The 20744-nt window shown below is 40.2% G+C and overlaps 4 protein-coding genes across 8 annotated transcripts; 3 read left to right on the top strand and 1 right to left on the bottom strand.

The window, feature by feature from the left end:
- Positions 1-761: 761 nt before the first annotated feature.
- On the top strand, positions 762-4360 carry LOC121770083 (NADH dehydrogenase [ubiquinone] flavoprotein 1, mitochondrial-like). Its single transcript, XM_042166886.1, has 3 exons — positions 762-916; positions 1954-3425; positions 4010-4360. The coding sequence occupies exons 1-2, from the start codon at positions 914-916 to the stop codon at positions 3412-3414; spliced, it is 1464 nt and encodes a 487-aa protein (XP_042022820.1). The 5' UTR covers positions 762-913; the 3' UTR covers positions 3415-3425; positions 4010-4360.
- A 3175-nt stretch (positions 4361-7535) lies between these two features.
- On the top strand, positions 7536-12207 carry LOC121771582. 2 transcript variants are annotated; one of them, XM_042168401.1, is made up of 9 exons: positions 7536-7710; positions 8057-8756; positions 9024-10108; positions 10223-10490; positions 10592-10816; positions 11007-11180; positions 11315-11491; positions 11591-11704; positions 11787-12207. In XM_042168401.1, the coding sequence occupies exons 2-9, from the start codon at positions 8109-8111 to the stop codon at positions 12108-12110; spliced, it is 3015 nt and encodes a 1004-aa protein (XP_042024335.1). In that variant the 5' UTR covers positions 7536-7710; positions 8057-8108; the 3' UTR covers positions 12111-12207. The 2 variants fall into 2 exon arrangements, with proteins under 2 accessions (XP_042024335.1, XP_042024336.1); XM_042168402.1 differs by having other exon boundaries at positions 7700-7840.
- On the bottom strand, positions 12096-14352 carry LOC121771583 (OVARIAN TUMOR DOMAIN-containing deubiquitinating enzyme 4-like). 4 transcript variants are annotated; one of them, XM_042168404.1, is made up of 6 exons: positions 13905-14040; positions 13157-13278; positions 13013-13053; positions 12841-12939; positions 12522-12686; positions 12096-12432 (listed from the first exon to the last, which is right to left on the bottom strand). In XM_042168404.1, exons 1-6 carry the CDS (start codon positions 13960-13962, stop codon positions 12417-12419), a joined length of 501 nt encoding a protein of 166 aa, XP_042024338.1. In that variant the 5' UTR covers positions 13963-14040; the 3' UTR covers positions 12096-12416. The 4 variants fall into 4 exon arrangements, with proteins under 4 accessions (XP_042024338.1, XP_042024337.1, XP_042024340.1 ...); XM_042168403.1 differs by having other exon boundaries at positions 13884-14034; XM_042168406.1 differs by lacking the exon at positions 13905-14040 and adding an exon at positions 13610-13874.
- Positions 14353-17180: 2828 nt separating this feature from the next.
- LOC121772121 (receptor protein kinase-like protein ZAR1) lies at positions 17181-20531 on the top strand. Its single transcript, XM_042169107.1, has 2 exons — positions 17181-19159; positions 19705-20531. The coding sequence occupies exons 1-2, from the start codon at positions 17632-17634 to the stop codon at positions 20343-20345; spliced, it is 2169 nt and encodes a 722-aa protein (XP_042025041.1). The 5' UTR covers positions 17181-17631; the 3' UTR covers positions 20346-20531.
- Positions 20532-20744: the final 213 nt, after the last annotated feature.

Raw genomic sequence — 20744 nt, 5'->3', positions numbered from 1 at the left:
ATCATTAACGTATGCTAAATTCTTAATATTATAGATTTAGTTATGTTAATAAAAGAAAATGAAACGACGATTACAATCATTTTCTAGTCCAACAACTATAAGAAACGCTGCTTACGTATTTTTTGCCGCTAAAGCGCTAAACCATGAAAATCTGCTGAGAATCAAGATTGCTGACATATAAGTAAGTAATGGCGTCAAAATATTTGTCAATAAAAAATTTACCCCTTGTGTATGAATAATAAATTTAGTTTGACTTGATATATGTTTTTAGAAATATAATAAAAATAAATAAATAATAATAATAAAAGATATATTCAAATTTTATATATTAATTTTATAATATAATGGAAGTGATATAAAGTTTGTGAAATATGATATCCCTTACCAAAAGTCATAGAAGTAATAGATGAAAAAAATGATAAATTGAGACACTTATTAATGGACGGACAACAATAAAATGTACTGTCGGATACATCATACATGTCATAATTTAGGATCATGCCTAAAATTTATAACGCATAGTCCATAATGAAATTCCTCCCACTTCAAGCAGAAGCCCATTGACAAAAATTAAGCTCAGTCCAATTTATTAAGGCCCAAAATGAATTTTGCCCAAAATTAGTTTTTAAGCATTTTGTTGACATAGATATTACCACGTGTCCATTTCGACAATCGCAGTGTTGCTGCTTTTGAACCGTTGGATCGTCGCATTAGTCAAATAGAGTAAGAAAATCCCATCTAGACCGTCGTATGGTCAGCCTCATCGGAACTATCGTAGACTTGACCACATAAGGACTGCTCAGCTCGCATTCGATTTTGTGTTTCTCTCTCCTCCTCCCCCACTCTTTTCATCTCCCCGCATCGCAGTCTCTGTTCAATTGCAGCAGCTCAGCTCGTAAATTTTGATGCCGCAATGGTATGCGTTGTTTCCGACTCGAACTGTTACTTCATTTTTTTTCTTATTTTTGCATTAATTATTTCAATTATTTTGGAATTGCTCTCTAGTTATATGTGAAATTTGGATCTAGCTCATTGGATTGTTTCAAAATGAAAAATATCAATTTATTCGTCGAGGAGCTCAGAAACGAAGCTGTAACCTTTTTTTAATTGGAAATAGATGACGAGTGAATTTGTGATGATAAGATTTATCTATCACTGCAAATAGATCGAACCTATTTTCGCACGGTCTAGTTTGGGTGCGCGTTGATTCCATTTAAATTAGAATCGAGTTATAGTCTATTTAGGAAAAAATGAAGTTTTTGTAAGTATTGGAATTCATGTCTTAGATATGAGGTACATTGCAGTTTGTAGCTTGCTCCTTAATTTCTAGGGTGCTGTGGAGTTTCATTCAGTTGATTGATAGAGGGTGTGACTTGTGAGGGGTTCCTCTTGGTGTTGGGAACAGATTGAGTGTCTCTACTTGTACATGAAGTAGATGTTTTCATGTGATTTCAAAATCTGTATGAGCTTAGTTAGTACTCTGCCCTTCTCTATAATAAAGGGCCTTTACTCATTGTGCTTGCATCCGAGACCATGGAGTCTGATTACAGAGCTCTTAGTCTAATCAACTTTGAGTTTAAAAATATAAAAAAAACTTGGTTAACAAGATGTCCTTGCGGACGTGAATTACATTTACGATCAGAGAATAGCCTTTGCCTTAAGCCTTCTATCCCCTTACATATCTTGTTTGTTGAGACAACAAGAATTTGATTATCCAGATCTTGAATTAAGTATAGATGATAGCAGATATCCTTGTAGTCATTGACTGCCTGTATTCTCGTGTGTATGATACTGTTTGGTTCACTTTTCTCATAGTGTATCTGGTTTCGCTTGTGTATTGTAAATGTTTTTAAAGTAGCATGTGTTGTTTGTAGGAGGAATTTCCATATACTTAAACATTACGACCTGAAAACTAACCTTTTATTTGCCGTTACTATTTTAATGCTTCAACAGGCTCCTATGAAGGGCATCCTTTCTCTACAAAAGACTGCTTTTGTCCAGCGCTCCAGTGAGAATTTTGGCCTCTTGCGTAGATTACTTAGCACACAGGCTGCTACAACTTCTGCCACCCCACAGCCGCCGCCCCCTCCACCACCTCCAGAGAAAACCCACTTTGGCGGCCTGAAAGATGAGGATCGCATCTTCACTAACGTATATGGTTTGCATGATCCTTTCCTGAAAGGTGCGATGAAACGTGGAGACTGGTACAGGACTAAAGACTTAGTTACTAAAGGAGCTGATTGGATTGTCGGTGAAATGAAGAAATCCGGACTAAGAGGCCGTGGAGGAGCTGGTTTTCCCTCTGGGCTTAAATGGTCCTTTATGCCAAAGGCATCTGATGGACGCCCTTCCTATCTTGTTGTTAATGCTGATGAAAGTGAGCCTGGAACGTGTAAAGATAGAGAAATTATGCGACATGATCCTCATAAACTGCTAGAAGGTTGTCTAATAGCGGGAGTTGGGATGAGGGCTAGAGCTGCATATATTTATATTCGCGGTGAGTATGTGAATGAAAGACTGAATCTCGAGAAGGCCAGGAAAGAAGCTTATGCAGCTGGATTGTTGGGAAAGAATGCATGTGGATCAGGTTATGATTTTGATGTCCATATCCACTTTGGTGCTGGAGCTTACATATGTGGTGAAGAGACTGCTCTTTTAGAGAGCCTTGAGGGTAAGCAAGGAAAGCCCAGGCTGAAGCCTCCTTTTCCAGCCAATGCTGGGCTATATGGTTGCCCCACAACTGTTACGAACGTGGAAACAGTGGCTGTTTCACCCACCATTTTGAGGCGGGGCCCGGAATGGTTTGCTAGTTTTGGCAGGAAAAACAATTCTGGAACAAAACTTTTCTGCATTTCAGGGCATGTAAATAAACCTTGTACTGTTGAAGAGGAGATGAGTATTCCATTGAAAGAGCTTATAGAGAGACACTGTGGTGGTGTTCGTGGTGGATGGGACAATTTACTTGCTGTTATTCCAGGCGGTTCATCTGTTCCACTGATTCCCAAGCACTTATGTGAGGATGTTCTCATGGATTTCGATGCACTTAAAGCCGTCCAGTCAGGGTTGGGAACTGCTGCTGTCCTTGTGATGGACAAGTCCACTGATGTTGTTGATGCTATTGCTAGACTCTCTTACTTCTACAAGCATGAGAGTTGCGGCCAGTGTACACCCTGCAGAGAAGGTACTGGATGGCTCTGGATGATTATGGAGAGAATGAAGGTAGGAAATGCTAAGCTGGAGGAGATTGACATGCTCCAGGAAGTGACCAAGCAGATTGAAGGGCACACCATTTGTGCGTTGGGAGATGCTGCTGCTTGGCCAGTTCAGGGACTTATTAGGCACTTTAGGCCAGAAATGGAAAGGAGGATCAGGGAGAGGGCAGACAGAGAGCTACAGCAGGCTGCTGCTGCTTGATCACCATGAAGGTTGGTGCCAGGACAAAAAGTCCTATGCCTATTTATATAGTATGATATGTGCGGGCGTTGTTAAAATCTGTGTAGGCAGAATGTAGCCGCCTCAACGTTTTTTCTTGAAAACAAAATCGTGATTTCCCACATCCTTGATGTTTAGGTGAGATTCTCACTGTCCCTGAGGCCTGAACCCCTAAAACCTGATCCTACTACCTTAGTTTGAGTCAGTTAATGTGCTTAATTTGATGTGATTTTAGGCCAGACAGAAGAATTCTTAACTTATGAGAACATTAGGACAGTTTCCGTCATGCTGCAATTGTATTTACCATGATGTGTCAAGTAACGTTCATTAGATCTATTTTGAATCTGAAGGCTGATGCTTGTGATCTTCATGATTTTTCAAACAAGTTATGGTGCATTGCCCTTGATTGGGATCTACCTTTCTTTGAAACTCTACTCTCTTGATTTGAAACCTAGGAAGAAATAAGCCTGAACTTGAATAACAGTTTTCTGCATTTTTATTCTTGGCCTCTCATTGATTTCTTGCTATCCTAAAACGAACTCAAAGCTTCTGTGTAACATATTTTCATGTTTTGCAGGGATCGCATTTGCTGTTAGATTACATCGAATAAGCTCTTAGAAGAGGACAGATTTCAGAATTTGATCCATCCTCCCAGCCACATGTACAGCTTTGATTTGCATTAAAATTATACTTTATTAAGTTCCAAGTTCTTCATTCTGGGATTTGCATGTGAGTTGGAAGTTTCATTCTATCTGGAATTTTATTGCTTGAACCTTTCAAACAGTTTACCCGTGTGATATTCTGGCAATGATCTTCGTATCTTTATTATACCATAAACAATTGATTGCTCGAATCTCACGGACATAATGTTTATGTGATACCTGTTGATGACTATGTCAGATTATTATTTTGAATTTTTTGTAGAAAATGTGCCAACTTTTTTAACGCTTATGATCTTCATATTCGAAATCGTTCGATCCGTCTCATGATGGGTTGTTTTGTGGATGTGGATTATTAGCTTTGAGTATGCGGCAGAATTAATCAATTTATGATGTATGTATTGATATTTTATTACTATTACTTTGAAAAAACAACCCATGCACTATCCAAAAAAAGGTACTATTCCTAATTATTCTAGCAAGATATCATAGTGTTTCCCATCATGATCCAAATTGAAATCTATCATGTTTCAGCTCAGCGATTATTTATTTAAATATATAGATTATTTGTACATTAATTCTCTTTTCCTTTGGAATATAGTACTAGTACTCCATAACGCATACTTATCCGGTTAACCCAAAAACCAAGAAAATGGTAGTTGAGCTTTCCTTAGAGCATCTCCAATGGCGGACGTCCGCGACGGGTGACCGGGACGTCCGCCATTGTGGCGTCGAAGGTCGGATACGGACGTCCCGTGAGGACGTCGGGTGTCCTCGGACGTGCGGGCGACGGGCGGGCGGACGTCCGCCATTGTGGAGTGGGTAGGACGTCCGGTAATAAATTTTTTTTTTAAACTCTATATATACGGCTCGTTGAACTTCATTTCATTCGCACCACTTGTGTTAACAAGTTTCTCTCTTCTTTTACTACAAATTTCATTTCTACTTAATGGAGAACGATAGGAACTCCCCTGCCACGAGCGAGTCGCAGACTCCGGCGTTTCCCATCGACCTGGAGGGAAACATTAGCGGAAATGCGACAATAGTTCCGACAATGTCGGGGATGGGTGGAATGGGTGGGATGATGTCCCCTTATATGTACAATTGGATGAGTGGGATGGGTGGTATGATGCCCAGGGCTGCGGGGATGGGGGCATGACCCCAAATATGATGATGCCGGGGATGATGGCGGGGATGGGGATGGGTGCATGACCCCAAATATGATGATGCCGGGGCCGGGGATAGCGATGGGGGGCATGACCCCAAATATGATGGGGATGGGTGGGATGATGTCGGGGATGATGGCGGGGATGATGTCGGGGGGAGGGGGTGGCAGGTGCCCACAAGCGGACGATGTCTATCGGCCAGTTATCGATATGCTGTCTACTGATACCCCCTCCACTTATGTTCCGGAGACTCAGTTCACCAGCTTGAAAACTTTATCTTTAGAGGAGTTGGGGCTATCTCCAGTCAGGGAGACTCCAGGCAGGGGGAAGGGACGTGGCAAGGGCAAGGGGAAAGCCCCGGGCTCTTCCTCGCGAACGGTGGCGGAGGAGGAGGATGAGGATGAGACGGGAAAGAGGACGGTATGGAGCCCGTGGGAAAATGTCGCGCTTGCGAAAGCTTGGGTTTCAGTAGTCGAGGATCCCTATGTCGGTGCCAACCAACATATTGACAGACTGTGGTATCGCATCGTTGAAGCCTACCACACACACAAACCGGTTGGGGCGAAGCGTCGCGTTCCCGAACAGTGCCGGAAACAGTGGGAGCGGTTGAGGCCTAAGTTTAGTCGATTTGCGGGCTTCTACCAAAACAATCTCCGCCAGGCAAGCAGCGGTATGTCCGAGGAGGATGTCCGGAACCGTGCCTTTTCTCAGTACCCCGACAGAGCCTTGAAGTTCAAACAATTCGATCAGTGGGAGGCCTTTCTCGTGGTGAAGGATTCCCCAAAGTTTTGTGGGGGAGTCGAATCAGGCTGGGTGAAGCGGACGAAGATCAACGCTTCTGGTGAATACAGCAGCAGTGCTGGTTTGCACGAGCTCCCAGAAGCCGACGAAGTGTCCCCGCTACCTCAATCAGACTCTCGCCGCCGTCGTCGTCCGGTTGGGCTAAAGGCTGCGCAGCGGAGGGCTAGGGGAAGCAGCAGCGGGTCGTTCGAGGTCCAATCGGAGGCCCCTGCTCCCCCAGAAGATATCGACCGACTCGCCCGCGCGCAGTTAACGACTAGCTTGGTCCGGACCATGCATAGGTGGCATAGCACGACCGATCCGGTGTACAAGAGGATGTTGAAGGATGTCATCGATGGATGTCAGCGCGATTTGGGGATGCCACCCATTGGAGATGATGGCGCCGAGATTAGCGGCGGGGACGACGGGGCCGGCACGGGCCACGGGGCTGGCACGGGCCACAGGGGCGGCACGGGCGACGAGGACAGCGCGGAGTGAGCCGGGGATATTGGACTATGTATTTTTCTTTTTTTGAATGACTATGTATTTTATTTTTTTTCTAACTATGTTTTTTTATGTTTTATGACTATGTATTTTTGCCCGTATTTTGCTCTCCCGTATTCCGTGTCAAAATTATAATTCCGTTTTTACGTAATTACATTATTGTGATTTTTTTTATTGCGGGAAGTCCTAGTGGGAGGGCGATGGGAAGGGCGGATTGTGCAGAGGATGTCCTAGTGACGTGGCAGTGGGATGGGAAGTCCTAGTGACGTGGCAGGAGGTGTTTTTGGGATGTCCTAGTGGGACATCCACCCACCGGAGATGCTCTTAGGGTGTGAATAATAAATTGGCATTGACTCGTGCAAGGATGGATCTATTCCAATCTTAACCGCGTTAACTAATCAATAATTTTCAAATGTACTATTTATTCGGCATCTCAATTGCAAATGTATAATACTCTTCAACGTGAAATTTATAATTTTAATGTAAAATACTTTTCTAGAAAAACATGGAATAATAATTTGTGAAAGTCAAGAATTTGTTAATTACAACTATTAACAAGTTCAAAATATCTGACGTGTATTATCGTCAGCATTTATGAACTTTTAGCCGACAATTGCGGCGATCATTACCTGCTTTCATTAGTATTAATATCGTCATAGGAAATAATTAATTTATCTTCATAATGTTTTTTTATCAGCAAAGAGAACTGATTAAATTGAATGACTTGTGTTCGTTTTCATTTACTATTAAACTAAATTTAAATTTGGTTTAAGCTCCATTTGTAGTATTTTAGGCAGACTAGAAACTTTTTAAGTTTTTAACTATATAAACCGGATCAACACCAAATAAAAATTAAAAAAGAAAAACCAAACAAATAGGATCTTAATTTTTAGTTTTAATAACTTAGTTTACAATAAACGAATATCAGTCAAATCCAAATCTAACAATAACTATTCATTGATTACTCTGTAATTGTAAACACCATTTACAGTGAAAGGAATCTCAAATCAGTGGACTCTCTCTCTTGATTAGTCATTTTCTCGCTCTTACTTTCTCTGAGATCAAAAGAAATGCCGCTGCCAGACAATGAGATGAAATACTGATAAAAGGATTGGAGAAAGCGGAGCTCTGTTTACCATTTACTACTCCATCATTGCACTCGAATCTAGGTACATCACTTTAATTCGCCTCGGTTTTTACTTTTCGTGGATGGAATGATTTGGTGTTGGTTTCCACCAGCTTTTTATGCTTTGTGATGAGTGAATTTTGCTTTATGTGATGCGAATTAATCAATAATCGGTAATCCCTTAGCTCATTTTGGTGATTTTAATAATCATAATCTCATAGCATGCTGATACTAATCTCTGCTTGTTTCTGATTAGATTTAGGTATATAGATTGAAGTGTGATCAATGATTTGCTGCGTCTGTTTTAGATTGCATTTATCTGCAAAATAGTGTGTGTATCTGTTCATAGTGGTGTTGTTGTTGATGGAATGTATCAAATTTTGATGCAGTTGTTGGGATTTGCTTGATCAAGAGGCAGTCTGTTGATAGCTCTCTCAAGCTATGGTTCTCGGGCTTAGATCGAAGCACCGGAGAGGGGCTTCAGTTAAGGTAGAGTACATTGTCCATGTACAAGAGATAAGGCCTTGGCCTCCATCAGAATCCCTAAGATCTGTTCAAAAGGTATTGCTTCAATGGGAAAATGGTAGTCAGTATTCGGGGTCGTTTCTTTCTGCTGCTCAGAATTCGAAAGTCGTCTTCACAGAGTCTTTCAAGCTTCCATTGATTCTTTTTGCTGATAAGAAGTCTCAAGATAAGTTTCAGAAGAACAATTTGGAGTTTAGCTTGTTTGTGCCGCGTAAGGATAGGGCTAAAGGGCAGCTTCTTGGGACGGCTGTGCTAAACCTTGCAGATTATGGAGTGATAGAGAGTTTGTTAAGCATTAATGTTCCGTTGAACTTGAAGAGGAGCTCCAATGGCTCGGTGCAACCAGCTCTGGTGATTGGTTTGGAGCCGGTTGAGAAGGAGAGCTCTAACTCATCTCCTAGCGTTGGCCTATCGAAGCAAACATCTTTGGATAATGATAATGATGACCTGGAAATTGCTTCGATTGCGGATGATGACGATGATGATGCTTCTTCCCGATCATCAAGGACAGCGGGGTCATCTGCCTTTGAGGTTGGAACATCTTCACCATCTCAGAGTGAGAAGGTAAGAAGCATACTCATTGATGGATATTTCACTTTGACTTTTGTTAATTTGCCATTCTTCCTTTGGTTATCTTGCATATCTCGCTTCATTAGAAGTCCATTCTAACAAAGTTCTTTACTTTTCTGATTATGTATATAAAGAAAGAAAATAGATAAAGGATATGAATGTACCATCTGTTATATCCATAGCATGATAAAAAGCCATTTTAACTTATACACCTATTTGTATCAAGCTTTCCTTTGTACAATAATTTTTAGCTAAATGCAGAATGGATATGGACATGCTGCATATGACTCAGAGAAGAAGAGAAATGGGAGACTACCACCCACTGATACATCATCAGAGACTCGGAAGCAAGAAAATGATAATGATTTCCCCTCGAAGTTTCGTGAGCGAAGCATGACATCTGTCAAGAAGAGCTCTGAGACCACCCTCCTTAGAACTTTTCCCTCATCTGTAAGTCGTCAAGATGCAAATGCAAAAGCCAACTCTGTAGTTGCATCTTTTTTGCAGGAAAGTGCTTCCCCTAGTTCTCATGAAGTGATTCCTAAGTATGAACATAAAAGAATTGGAAAAAAGCCAGTCAAATCCGACTCTGCCAACTCTCTAGGCTTCCATGCTACTCAAGCAACTGAGTTACTTGAGGATAATGATCAAACACACGATCCACTTGTTAGCACTGAGGATAAAAAGAAACCCGATAACCATATCATTGAGGCGATGGCATATTCTCCGGAGAATATATTAATTCAGCATGTGTCAGACTATGCTGTCGGAGGACAGGCAACAGGGATGAGTGAGAAAGCTCCAGAAGTTCCACTACCAAGCAGTATGAAAGCTCAGAATGTAAGATCTGTCCGTAAACATAGTTTCGTTGAAGAAACCGATGACATTTATGCCGGGGAAAATGAGCTTAACCCAGACATGGCACATGCCTCTCAAAAGAACGGTGGACTTGGTGTAGTAATAGAGCCAAAGACGGAACTACCAGTCTTCATAGATGAATCAAAAACAAGAGTTGAATTACCGTATGCCTCTAAAAAGAAACATGAACATGGTGTAGCAATAGAGCCAACGACAGAACCCCCAGATTGCAGAGATGAATGGAAAACAACAATTCAAATGCTTCGGGAGGAATTAAGGGAAGCAGCAGCTACTGAGGTTGGATTGTATTCCATAGTTGCCGAACATGCAAGTTCAGTAAATAAGGTCCACACCCCAGCTCGGCGTCTATCCAGATTTTATATAGATGCTTGCAAAGGAGGCTCTCTAGCTAAAAGGGCAAGTGCAGCAAGAGCGGCGGTCTCTGGATTAGTTTTGGTTTCTAAATCATGTGGCCATGATGTTCCAAGGTAGTTATGCTTGTGTTGTGTATATAACAGTATGGAGACTGTTTGAGTACAATTTCATTATTTTTCTTCTTAGTCATGCCTACCATCTCACCAAGTGGAAGATTTTCTTTACAGGTTGACGTTCTGGTTATCAAACTCGATAATGTTGAGGGCCATTGTCAGCCAAACTGCTGCAGAGTTATCGAATTGCAATAGATCAGAAAGCAAAAGTAATGGCTCTTGGTCTGGATTAACATCGGAGGATTCCTCCCAGTTGGAGGGAGAGCAATCTACTTCAATTAATGAATCTGATGATAAGGAAGATGTCTCAACATTTATTATTGCATTAGAAAAAGTTGAGTCTTGGCTTTTCTCTCGAATAGTAGAATCTTTATGGTGGCAGGTTGATTTTTTGGCTCTCTTTTCTCCTTGCTTTGTTAATTATGTATAACTTCTCTGATCTGCACAATTTTGAGATAATTTGTGGTCATCTCTGAACTGCAGACTTTTACACCGCATATGCAACCCACAGTTGCAAAAGTTAGTGATATCAGCCCACGCTCAGGGACGAAGAAGACATGTGGAAGAAGAAACAGTTTGGGTAACCATGAACAGCAGAATTTCTCTATCGAGTTATGGGAGAAAGCATTCAAAGAAGCCCGTGAAAGGCTTTGTCCACTGCGAGCAGGAGGACATGAGTGCGGCTGCTTGTCTGTGCTGGTTCGACTGGTATGTTAAGCTAAGCATGTTCAAATATTCAAGCATCTCATCATTTAGTGAAGATACAAAACTTTTGATTTAGATTTAATATATTTCAGTTTCTTAGATTTTGGCCCAAAACCTCATCACTGGACCCCAGTTAGTTGTGAGGAATCGGGGATCATTAAGTAGTTTTGGATTTTTTGGTTGTGTTGTTCAGGTAATGGAGCAATTGATTGATAGGCTGGATATGGCAATGTTCAATGCTATTCTACGTGAATCTGCTGAAGAAATGCCTACCGATCCCATCTCAGATCCGATCAGTGAATCTAAAGTGCTACCAATACCACATGGGCAGTCAAGCTTTGGTGCTGGTGTGGAACTGAAAAACTCTGTAAGTAACATGGTTCATTATGTAGCCTATTTTGCTAAACTTGTTTTCTTAACGCCATATTTGGACAGATCTTACCAAGAACTAATGTCATGGAAATGCTGCTAGCTAACTGTTTATTTTGTGAACTTTTGCAGATTGGGAACTGGTCAAGATGGCTTACTGATCTCTTTGGCCTAGAAGATGACTCGCCTGAGCATGGGGGTGTTTGTGGGGATGGGAAATCATTCAAGGCGTTTCGTCTTCTCCACTCATTGAGTGATCTCATGATGTTACCTTTCGGAATGCTTGCTGACCCTTCTACCAGAAAAGAAGTAAGCCAACATCAACTTATGATCATTTACTCAAAACAACAATATTTCTACATTAGCACTAAGCATTTTTCGTTCATACCCATTCCTTTTCATCTGAAGGTCTGCCCATTATTTGGTCCTACAATAATTAAACGGGTGCTGAATAGCTTCGTACCAGATGAATTCTGTCCAGATCCCATTCCACATAGCATCATCGATGCCCTCGAAACTGAGGTTGGTGGGTGATCCATGGTTTATTCATCATTGTAACAACAATTGTTTATGTTATTTATAGCTGGTATTTCTTGTTTTTTAGGAGGAATCAGATGCTTCAGAAGACATACTCACAAGCTTTCCTTGCACTGCAAATCCTACAAAATATACACCTCCTTCAGCAGCTTTACTAACATGTGTGGGAGAAGTTGGTAGCCAAGTGATCCAGAGCAGCAGACTATCATCACTCAAGAAATCCTACAACAGTGATGATGAATTAGACGAGCTCGACTCCTCTTTCACGTCTATCGTCCCAGATAGCTTCCAGAGCTCTGCTCTGGCAAAGCTCGCCTCGATGGCAACGGAGAAGGGAGGCAGAAGTGTTGTCAGGTATCAGCTATTGAGGGAGATATGGAAAGATGAATAGGGTCTCATAACTTTATTATATGTATATGTTTGTACACCTATCTGTATAAATTTTGAGGACTAAGACAGTTTTAAATTGTCTTAATTCATCTCTCAAACTATCACACATAATCTTATGGATGATGAAATGTCAAATCATGCTACCTTCATTTGTCAGAGTTGGAATAGAGTTATAAGTGCATAAACTTTTTTCTAAATAATGAGGCAGATAATATCATTACAGTAACAAAGGGAAGTTATATCTTCCCTTTTTCCTATACATGTTTCTGCCCTTCTTGAATGTGATGCTAATCAGTTGTTACATATGTCACCATCTCTTGCTCCTGCAAAGTCGAAAAGAAAAACCATTTTCATCTCTTAGGGTCATGGCGAATGCCACACATGTTGGCACGAGAGAGCAACGGAGACTTACAGCTTCGTCTGCAGACCATCGGAAGGGCTCTGCAACGCATCATAGTGCCCATAGCCATGGTACAATACACGAATCGGATTCTCCTTCCCGTATTCTTGACCGTATTCAGCTATTACCTTGAGGGGATTCTTTTTCTTATCCCACATATGAACAGTTATTGGCAGCCTGAAAACATATTTTTCATCGATAACTCAGACGAAGAAACAACAGCGTTATGACAAATCGACAAGCAAATTCTCCTTGGATAAAGAGGGTCTTTCAAGAGTGCAAAAGATAGGATTCTAAGAAACAAAACAGAAGATAGCAGAAGAAAACCTACTGTAGCACATACGACGCCATTAGCAGCTCCGGTTCCCCTCCCCACACGTGTGGCTGTCGCATCTTCGCAACATAAGAGTCGAAATCACCTTCAACGAACCTGAAAGAGACCCGAAAAGCTCCATTTACCGATTGATGAATGAATCCAAACTTATTATAATGAACAGCCATACCATTCAGAATCAGCTCGTCTCTTGATAAATTCGTCGGCAACCTGCAATAAAAACAAAAGGGATCCCATTTTTCTAAGCAAAATGCAAAACAAGCACATGAATCCCTCAGTGACAGACAAAACATCAAAAGGAAGAGATTTCTACAGCTGCACGAAGCTCGTCTGCAAGTTCCTTCTCGTGACTTTCATTCGGAGAGGGCTTTCCGGCCCTTAGACAAGCACCGTGAACTACAGACCGGAACAGACACCTACCATCGCCCGGTATCCCTGCATCACATTTTATCAATTGTCTCACCCAACCTAACTATGCAATAAACTAATCAAAACTTGAGCCAAACCATGGTCACAAAAAACAACAAAATGGAGCATCAATGTTTATCAGTTGTCACCTAGCTATTCAAGAAACCAATACAGCAGCAATTATGGAACAATACCATTTTAACAGTCACAAAAATCCACAAAACAAAGTGATAGAATATTGCTAAAATTTAGTCATAAAAATCCAAAACAATTTTTGATTTAAGAGACGATGCTTAACTCTCCTCTCTATAGTAATAGAGTTTTTCAACACAATTTCTGAACTATTATGTTTACGTACCTGAACTTAAATCCATGTTCAAAAATCAAACAATGAATTTCCCAAAATGTTGGGGAAGAACACTTTTGAAGCTGACTTCCAAAAATACGAGCCGGTAATAATCATAAACACGCTATAGATAGTGTGAATCCGACGAAAGGAATAAGCTAAAACGTGGCCGAGATGATCTCAGCTTCAAACAAGCAACCTAACAACTATGGCGTCATCAATCATTTATTATCAATTCACATGAAACAAACATTAAATTTTTTTCAAAAAAAAGTCGATAACATACAAATAGACCGGAGATCGTTACCGAGCGAAATGTCAGATCTCCGCATGGAAAATTGAGATTTCAAGCAACGAAATGGCATGCTAGTAAAATAGAATTCGTTTAGCTCTTTCGTGTTTTTTCCAGAATCAAAATTCTACGGCATTTTAGCAAATTCTTACCCGATATTTGATGGCGATGGTAGCTACAGAACGTCGTCAAAAGTGAGCATAATGTCTCTGCTGTAAAGTGGATGATTCAACCTTTTTCACCACAGTCGGTATCAAATTCGATTCAGGCGTTATGCAGAGGAGATGTGACTCGGTCGCCACGAGTTGACTCACCGGGTTCCCCACGAGATAATGAGTTCGGAAACTGAGATTCGTTGTTTGACCTGTTTATCCGCTTCATAAAGTTTTGCTTGATTTTTGACTCTTCAAATTTAGTGAGATCACAAGATTTTGGCTTTTTTCCCTCAAAAAGAGTTTTTTAGTCTTGAAAAAAAGTGTGATTCTTCACATAAATTTTTTTAGTAGGAATAGGTTGCTTTTATAGTACTATTAGCATCCCAAACTCAAAGATTACACATATTTGAATATTTAGTTGATATTAATAAATAAAAAATCCCAATTTACCAGGTGTTAAAATCGGAATGGGCTATTCGATTCCCGCCAAACGTGTGAAGGATTCTGGCTTTATATTGGGCCTTATTCTAAAAACCCAACCATGACACGTCAATATATTCCAATTGCCTTTTTTAGGGAAAACTATTTTATTTTATTTTATGACAAACATGAAACGAGCTTCTTTGCGTTTGGACACTTGTGTTGGTGTATTGTTCTCTCTCCTAATTTGGAGTATACATGATGTGATGATAGCCCTAATAATAATGGGAGTAGAATAATGCAAAATGGAGCTTTGCTTGTCACCTAATTCAAGCCCAAGCCAAATCAATACCCCTATGTGTAGAAATGGGGCCCTCCAACTCATTTACATATATCAATATGAATGAGAGGATAGATTATCTTTCCTATCAAGCTAAAGATTGTTTGTTGCTTCTACATTTTATAACTCATCTTCATCTTCATCTTAAACCATTATCACTAATCACATAGCCTTCTCTTAATTTGCTGATGACCACGTCCATGATGACTCTATTATTCATTCTATATATTTAAATACCATGTGAAGTAAATACATTGAAAAAATTGAATGATAATCAGTTTTCACTTATTAGGTTGAGATATTTTTAAGAATGAGATGTAAGAACATTAAATGCGGTGTAATTGAGCGGTGCGTAATGATAGTTTATATTTTATGCTATCATATAGTAATAGTGGACAATAACTAAATGAGGGTGACATTTCCTTGATTATTTTATAATAGTTCATATTAAAACAGTATGTAAATGAAGTAGGCACATGCAATTGCTGCATACATTCGATTAATCAATTGTACATCAACAACATTTGTACTATTCCCAATATCCAACTGCTCCCTCCTCTCAGAAATAATGGAAAAATATGTAAATGCAAATATATGGAGTACTTAAAAGAGATTATTTGTCTATAAATGATTTTAGGTGTTTTTATGTTTTCAGCAATACTGCCATAAATTTATTTTTTCACAAATGGTATTGCCTATGAATAATAAATTTTATTTAATCGAGGTTGTATATTTATTTTATTTTTTATAATATGACTATGATCATTATCATACAAATCTTAATGAAGAATATGTATTGGATCATTTATTTGGTCAATTAAGTACAGAATTAATCCAAATACTTTAATACTGTCATGTTCATCAATTAAGTACACCTTACCCAAATGAAATCCAACTGCTCTGAAGTCTAAACCCACTAGCCAAAACTACATAAATAAAAATATACTTATTATAAAACTAGAATAAAATACACACACACGCACTCTTTTGTTAGCTTCTAAGCATGTTTTTCATGATTAAAATTTAGATGTAATGATCCATTCTCCACTAAAACATACTAAGTGGATCGTTGTATTATTGTTTTTATAATGGGCAGTGAAAAGGTCAAAACTGAGGTGAAAAACAAATGTATAATCATTAATTTGCATTTTAATTTGTGTCACTGATAAAAATGATTGTGAATTATAAGTGGTGTGGGGCGACTGTTTATGTATACTACCCCAATCAAGATTCCACAATTTTACAATCATATGTTTCGAATCAAAGTGGGATAAGGGGAAAATATTCATCTTGTTTTGCTACTACATATTTGATGAAAAGCGTTGCACATGATTTTTTATAAAAATATCCTATTTAGTTTACTAAAATTCTTTATAAATCGAACACAAATATTGATAATAAATTTCAAAATTCTCGTTTTCTACAAAATTGTAAAATGAAACAAGTAACGTGATTGCGTGATTTAGATAAAATGGAAGTCAAAGGTACAATATTAAGGCATAAATATTTGGTAAATAGAAAATTTAATTTTGTATGTTCAATTTTAGATAACTACCTAAATAAGCATCCTATTCTGATGCATACTACACCATTAGTTTAGTTGTTGTGTTACCTATCTGCATGAGAAATAGGTAAGCTAAATCATATCACCACACAATTCATAAATGATCAATAAATACATAGTTACTAATCTACCAAATATAATCAGCAATCACATATGGCCTGCCCCATGAAAAAAAGACAAACACTAAAAAATATGTATACTATTTCTATAAAATTATTCCAACTCAATGGATGGAGCGACGAATATATATAGTTATAAACTGTATTTATTAATCTTTTTAAAAATATTGTAGGTATTAATTTTAAAAGAAAAAAGTAAGCTGGACAAAAATTTGCATCATATAAAATTTGTTTATTTTTATTGGTAGTTAAATTGAGTATTAATGATTTGATTTCATGTGATTGCATGCATATTTTGTTGGACATAAAGCGATTGAATATCCAAACACTGTACTTTGGTGATTGCTTGTTTTTTAAAATATTATTATTAATATTATTTTGAGTTTTGAAATTTAACTTCCACTCCTATTAAATGCACTTCAGAAGTGAACAGATAATAAATTAAATGCCAGATGATTTTATATCAACTCAGTATAATTCCACAAACTATTTTCATTATATTTCTGAAATTAACACCAAGAGTATCAAGCGTAAATTAATTAGTGAATTTTACATTGTAGAAATAAAAAACTTGAGACAGAAACGGTACTACAAATAAACAGAAAATCCAAAAAGAGACAAAAAAATAAATAAAATCAGTGATGCAAGAACATTTTTCGCACTAAAAAGCCCATCTTGCTTTTCTTCTACTTCTCTTCACCTCCTTTTTGTCATCTCCATCCTCTTGATGATGAGAGAGAAAAGGAAGCCCTCCCTGCGTGGGCCCGAGCAACAGCCACCCGACTCCTACTCATGTCTATATCTCATAAATTCCTCAACTCCCACGTCGCCAATTCCATTTCAATTCCAGTTTTTTTTCCACCGTTGCAAATGGCCGCAGCAGCTAAAGCTGCGCTTTCGCTTCAAAATAGTTTCTTGAAAGTTGCAGTTCTCAGAATTGAGAGCCGAGTGAAAAAGGGCTCTGCTTGTCCCCCCATAAAGATCGATTCTTGAACCCTCCCTCCTTCCTCCCATTTAGTTCGCGGCAGAAAGAGAAGGAAAAATCGGTGCTTTTTCTGATTCTGAAAAGGGCCGCTTTTTGTTCGTGTTTGTGAGTGAAGAAAAAGCGTTGCTTTTTCAATCCCTCTCTCTCTTGAATTGAAGAATGTTGTTGAAGAAGCTGCATTTGTCGGCATTCTTGCTGCTAAATCTTTGCCTTCACATTTCCTCCTTAAACCCCGATGGCTTATCTCTCCTTTCTCTAAAATCGGCCGCGGACGCCTCCGCCTCCGCCTTATTCGCCGATTGGGACGACAACGACGCCACCCCCTGCCGATGGTCGGGAATCTCGTGTATGAACGTCTCCGGTTCCGATGATCCGCGCGTGGTCGGATTATCCTTCGCCGGAAAGAATCTCCGCGCCTACATTCCGTCGGAGCTCGGCAGCTTGATTTACCTCCGTCGTCTCAATTTGCACGACAACAATTTTTACGGCGCAATTCCTGATCAATTGTTCAATGCCTCTTCTCTCCACAGCATTTTCCTCTACGGAAACAATCTCTCCGGCTCGTTGCCCCCCTCTCTGTGCAGCCTCCCTCGCTTGCAGAATGTTGATTTCTCGAATAATTCGCTTTCCGGGCAGCTGCCGAAGTTCTTGCAGAATTGCCGGCAGCTGCAGCGGCTGATTCTGGCTGGAAACAAGTTTTCCGGCCAGATTCCGGAGGGGATTTTCCCGGAGCTGGCTAATCTCGAGCAGCTCGATTTGTCTGCGAACGAGTTCAATGGCTCGATCCCGGATGATATGGGGGAGTTGAAGTCATTGTCAGGGACATTGAACTTGTCTTACAATCATTTTGGAGGGAGTATTCCAAAGAGTTTGGGTGATTTGCCACTAACTGTGAGTTTTGATCTGAGAGGGAATGATTTGAGTGGTGAGATTCCTCAAACGGGGTCGTTTTCGAATCAAGGGCCTACTGCATTCTTGGATAATCCTAGTTTGTGTGGCTTCCCTTTGCAGAGGTCTTGCAAGAACACTAGTTCAGATAGTTCACCCGGTGTTGAGTATGGTTCGGATGGGAATGACGGGGTTGGGGGGCGAAAGGGGCTGAGGCCGGGGATGATCATACTAATATCTGTGGCTGATGCAGTGGGAGTAGCGGTTGTAGGGTTGGTTATCGTGTATGTGTATTGGAAGAGGAAGGATTCTCATGGTTGTAGTTGCACCGGGAAAGGGAAGCTCGGGGGGAATGAGAAGGCGGGGTGTTGTGCTTTTCCTTGCCTCGGGTTTGGGGGTTTCCCTAGTAACGACTCGGAGGTGGGGTCAGAAAAGGGGGCGAGTGGCGTTGGTAATGGTAGTGGTGGGGTGAGTGGTGGAGAGGGTGATCTTGTAGCCATAGACAAGGGGTTTAACTTTGAGCTAGACGAGCTTTTGAGGGCTTCGGCTTATGTGTTGGGGAAGAGTGGTTTAGGGATAGTGTATAAGGTTGTGCTCGGGAATGGGGTGCCAGTGGCGGTTAGGAGGTTGGGCGAAGGAGGGGAGCAACGGTATAAGGAGTTTGTCTCGGAAGTGCAGGCGATCGGGAGGGTGAAGCATCCGAATGTGGTGAAGTTGAGGGCGTATTATTGGGCGCCGGATGAGAAGCTTCTCATCAGCGATTTCATCTCAAATGGTAGCTTGGCCTCTGCTCTTCGTGGTAATGTCTACTATTCTTCGTTTTTGTGTACATTGCGTTGCGTTTACATGATCTTGCTGTTAGGTAGAAATTGTGGCCTTACTTGATAGTATATGCTTTTGTTCATTTTATTTGTAAATAATTGCTTGGTGGTTAGGATGAGGAATGTGAATGACAAGTAGTAACAAAAAAAAAAAGTGATGATTTTGTGTTTTTGGGATTATGTGATCAGCTTATCTAATGATGTTGTACCTTGTTAGCTACTTGACAATGATTCTTGTGGAACCATGTTTTGAGTCCTTACATAATTTTGATTAGGATTTAGGTAAAAAAGTTATTTGTCTCTCTATTGTTAGAGATCATTGCATACCAACATATCCTAGATTGCTTAGGTAGACTGATAGTGACTATGAACCAATTTATCAGTTAGATAACCATGACATCACATATTGAAGCTTTCTAGTTGGTTGAAACGAGGTCGTTTTGATGTCAGTCATCCTAGTATGCTTTAGTACTCATAAAATGTTTCCAATCAAATAATTTGTCTTGTGAATGTATTCCCACAGGGAAGGCCGGGCAGCAATCGTCATCGTTATCATGGACGATCCGGCTGAAAATCGCTAAGGGGGCAGCACGCGGCCTTGCCTACCTCCACGAATGCAGCCCGAGGAAATTTGTGCACGCAGATGTGAAGCCATCGAACATCCTCCTAGACAACGACTACCAGCCCTACGTATCCGATTTTGGCCTCAACCGACTCATCACCATCACCGGGAACAACCCCTCCTCCTCCGGCGGCTTTATCGGAGGCGCCCTCCCGTATATCAAAGCACCTCAACAGGAAAAGGTCAACAACTACCTGGCACCAGAGGCGAGGATCCCCGGTGGCCGGCCTACACAAAAATGGGACGTGTACTCGTTTGGAGTAGTGCTACTCGAGCTGCTTACCGGGAAGTCTCCGGAGATCTCCTCCCCAACTAGCTCGACCTCCACGGAGATTCTAGACCTAGTGAGGTGGGTGAGGAAGGGGTTCGAAGAGGAGAGCCCGTTGTCGGAAATGGTGGATCCCGTGTTGCTCCAAGAGGTACATGCCAAAAAGGAAGTGCTCGGAGCGTTCCATGTAGCACTAGCATGCACGGAGAGCGACCCGGATTCCCGGCCGCGGATGAAAACCGTGTTGGAGAATCTCGAGAAGGTCGGAGGATGAGAGGCTGAGGATTTGTGTTTCAAGAAGAGTTTTTTCCCCCTTTGTTTCCATATAATTCTTTTTATCTACAACTTCATTTTGCATCTTCCAAGTAGGAAACTAGCTATGGTGTAATTTATCTTGTTTTAACGTATTTTCTTGTAATAAACCGAGCCTATATATAAATATTTCAAGTTTGTATTTTCATTTCAATGTTGCAGCAGTTGTTAGACTAGATAGTTTCTAGTGTCACTTTGTGCGACTATCCACTTTATTTTCTTTGCACTAAATTCAAACTTTGAAATAATTTTATGAAATGAGAAACAATATCATTATACGGGGTCTACAATCACAAATGTATAAATAACAATTTATTACTATATAAAAGAATGTAAAATTAAATAAGTTTTGAAATTTAAA

This window comes from Salvia splendens, chromosome 16 (assembly GCF_004379255.2).
Source record: "Salvia splendens isolate huo1 chromosome 16, SspV2, whole genome shotgun sequence".
NCBI lineage: Eukaryota > Viridiplantae > Streptophyta > Magnoliopsida > Lamiales > Lamiaceae > Salvia > Salvia splendens.
Note: the sequence above shows the minus strand (reverse complement) of the source record. Positions and strands in the feature narration are given on the sequence as shown.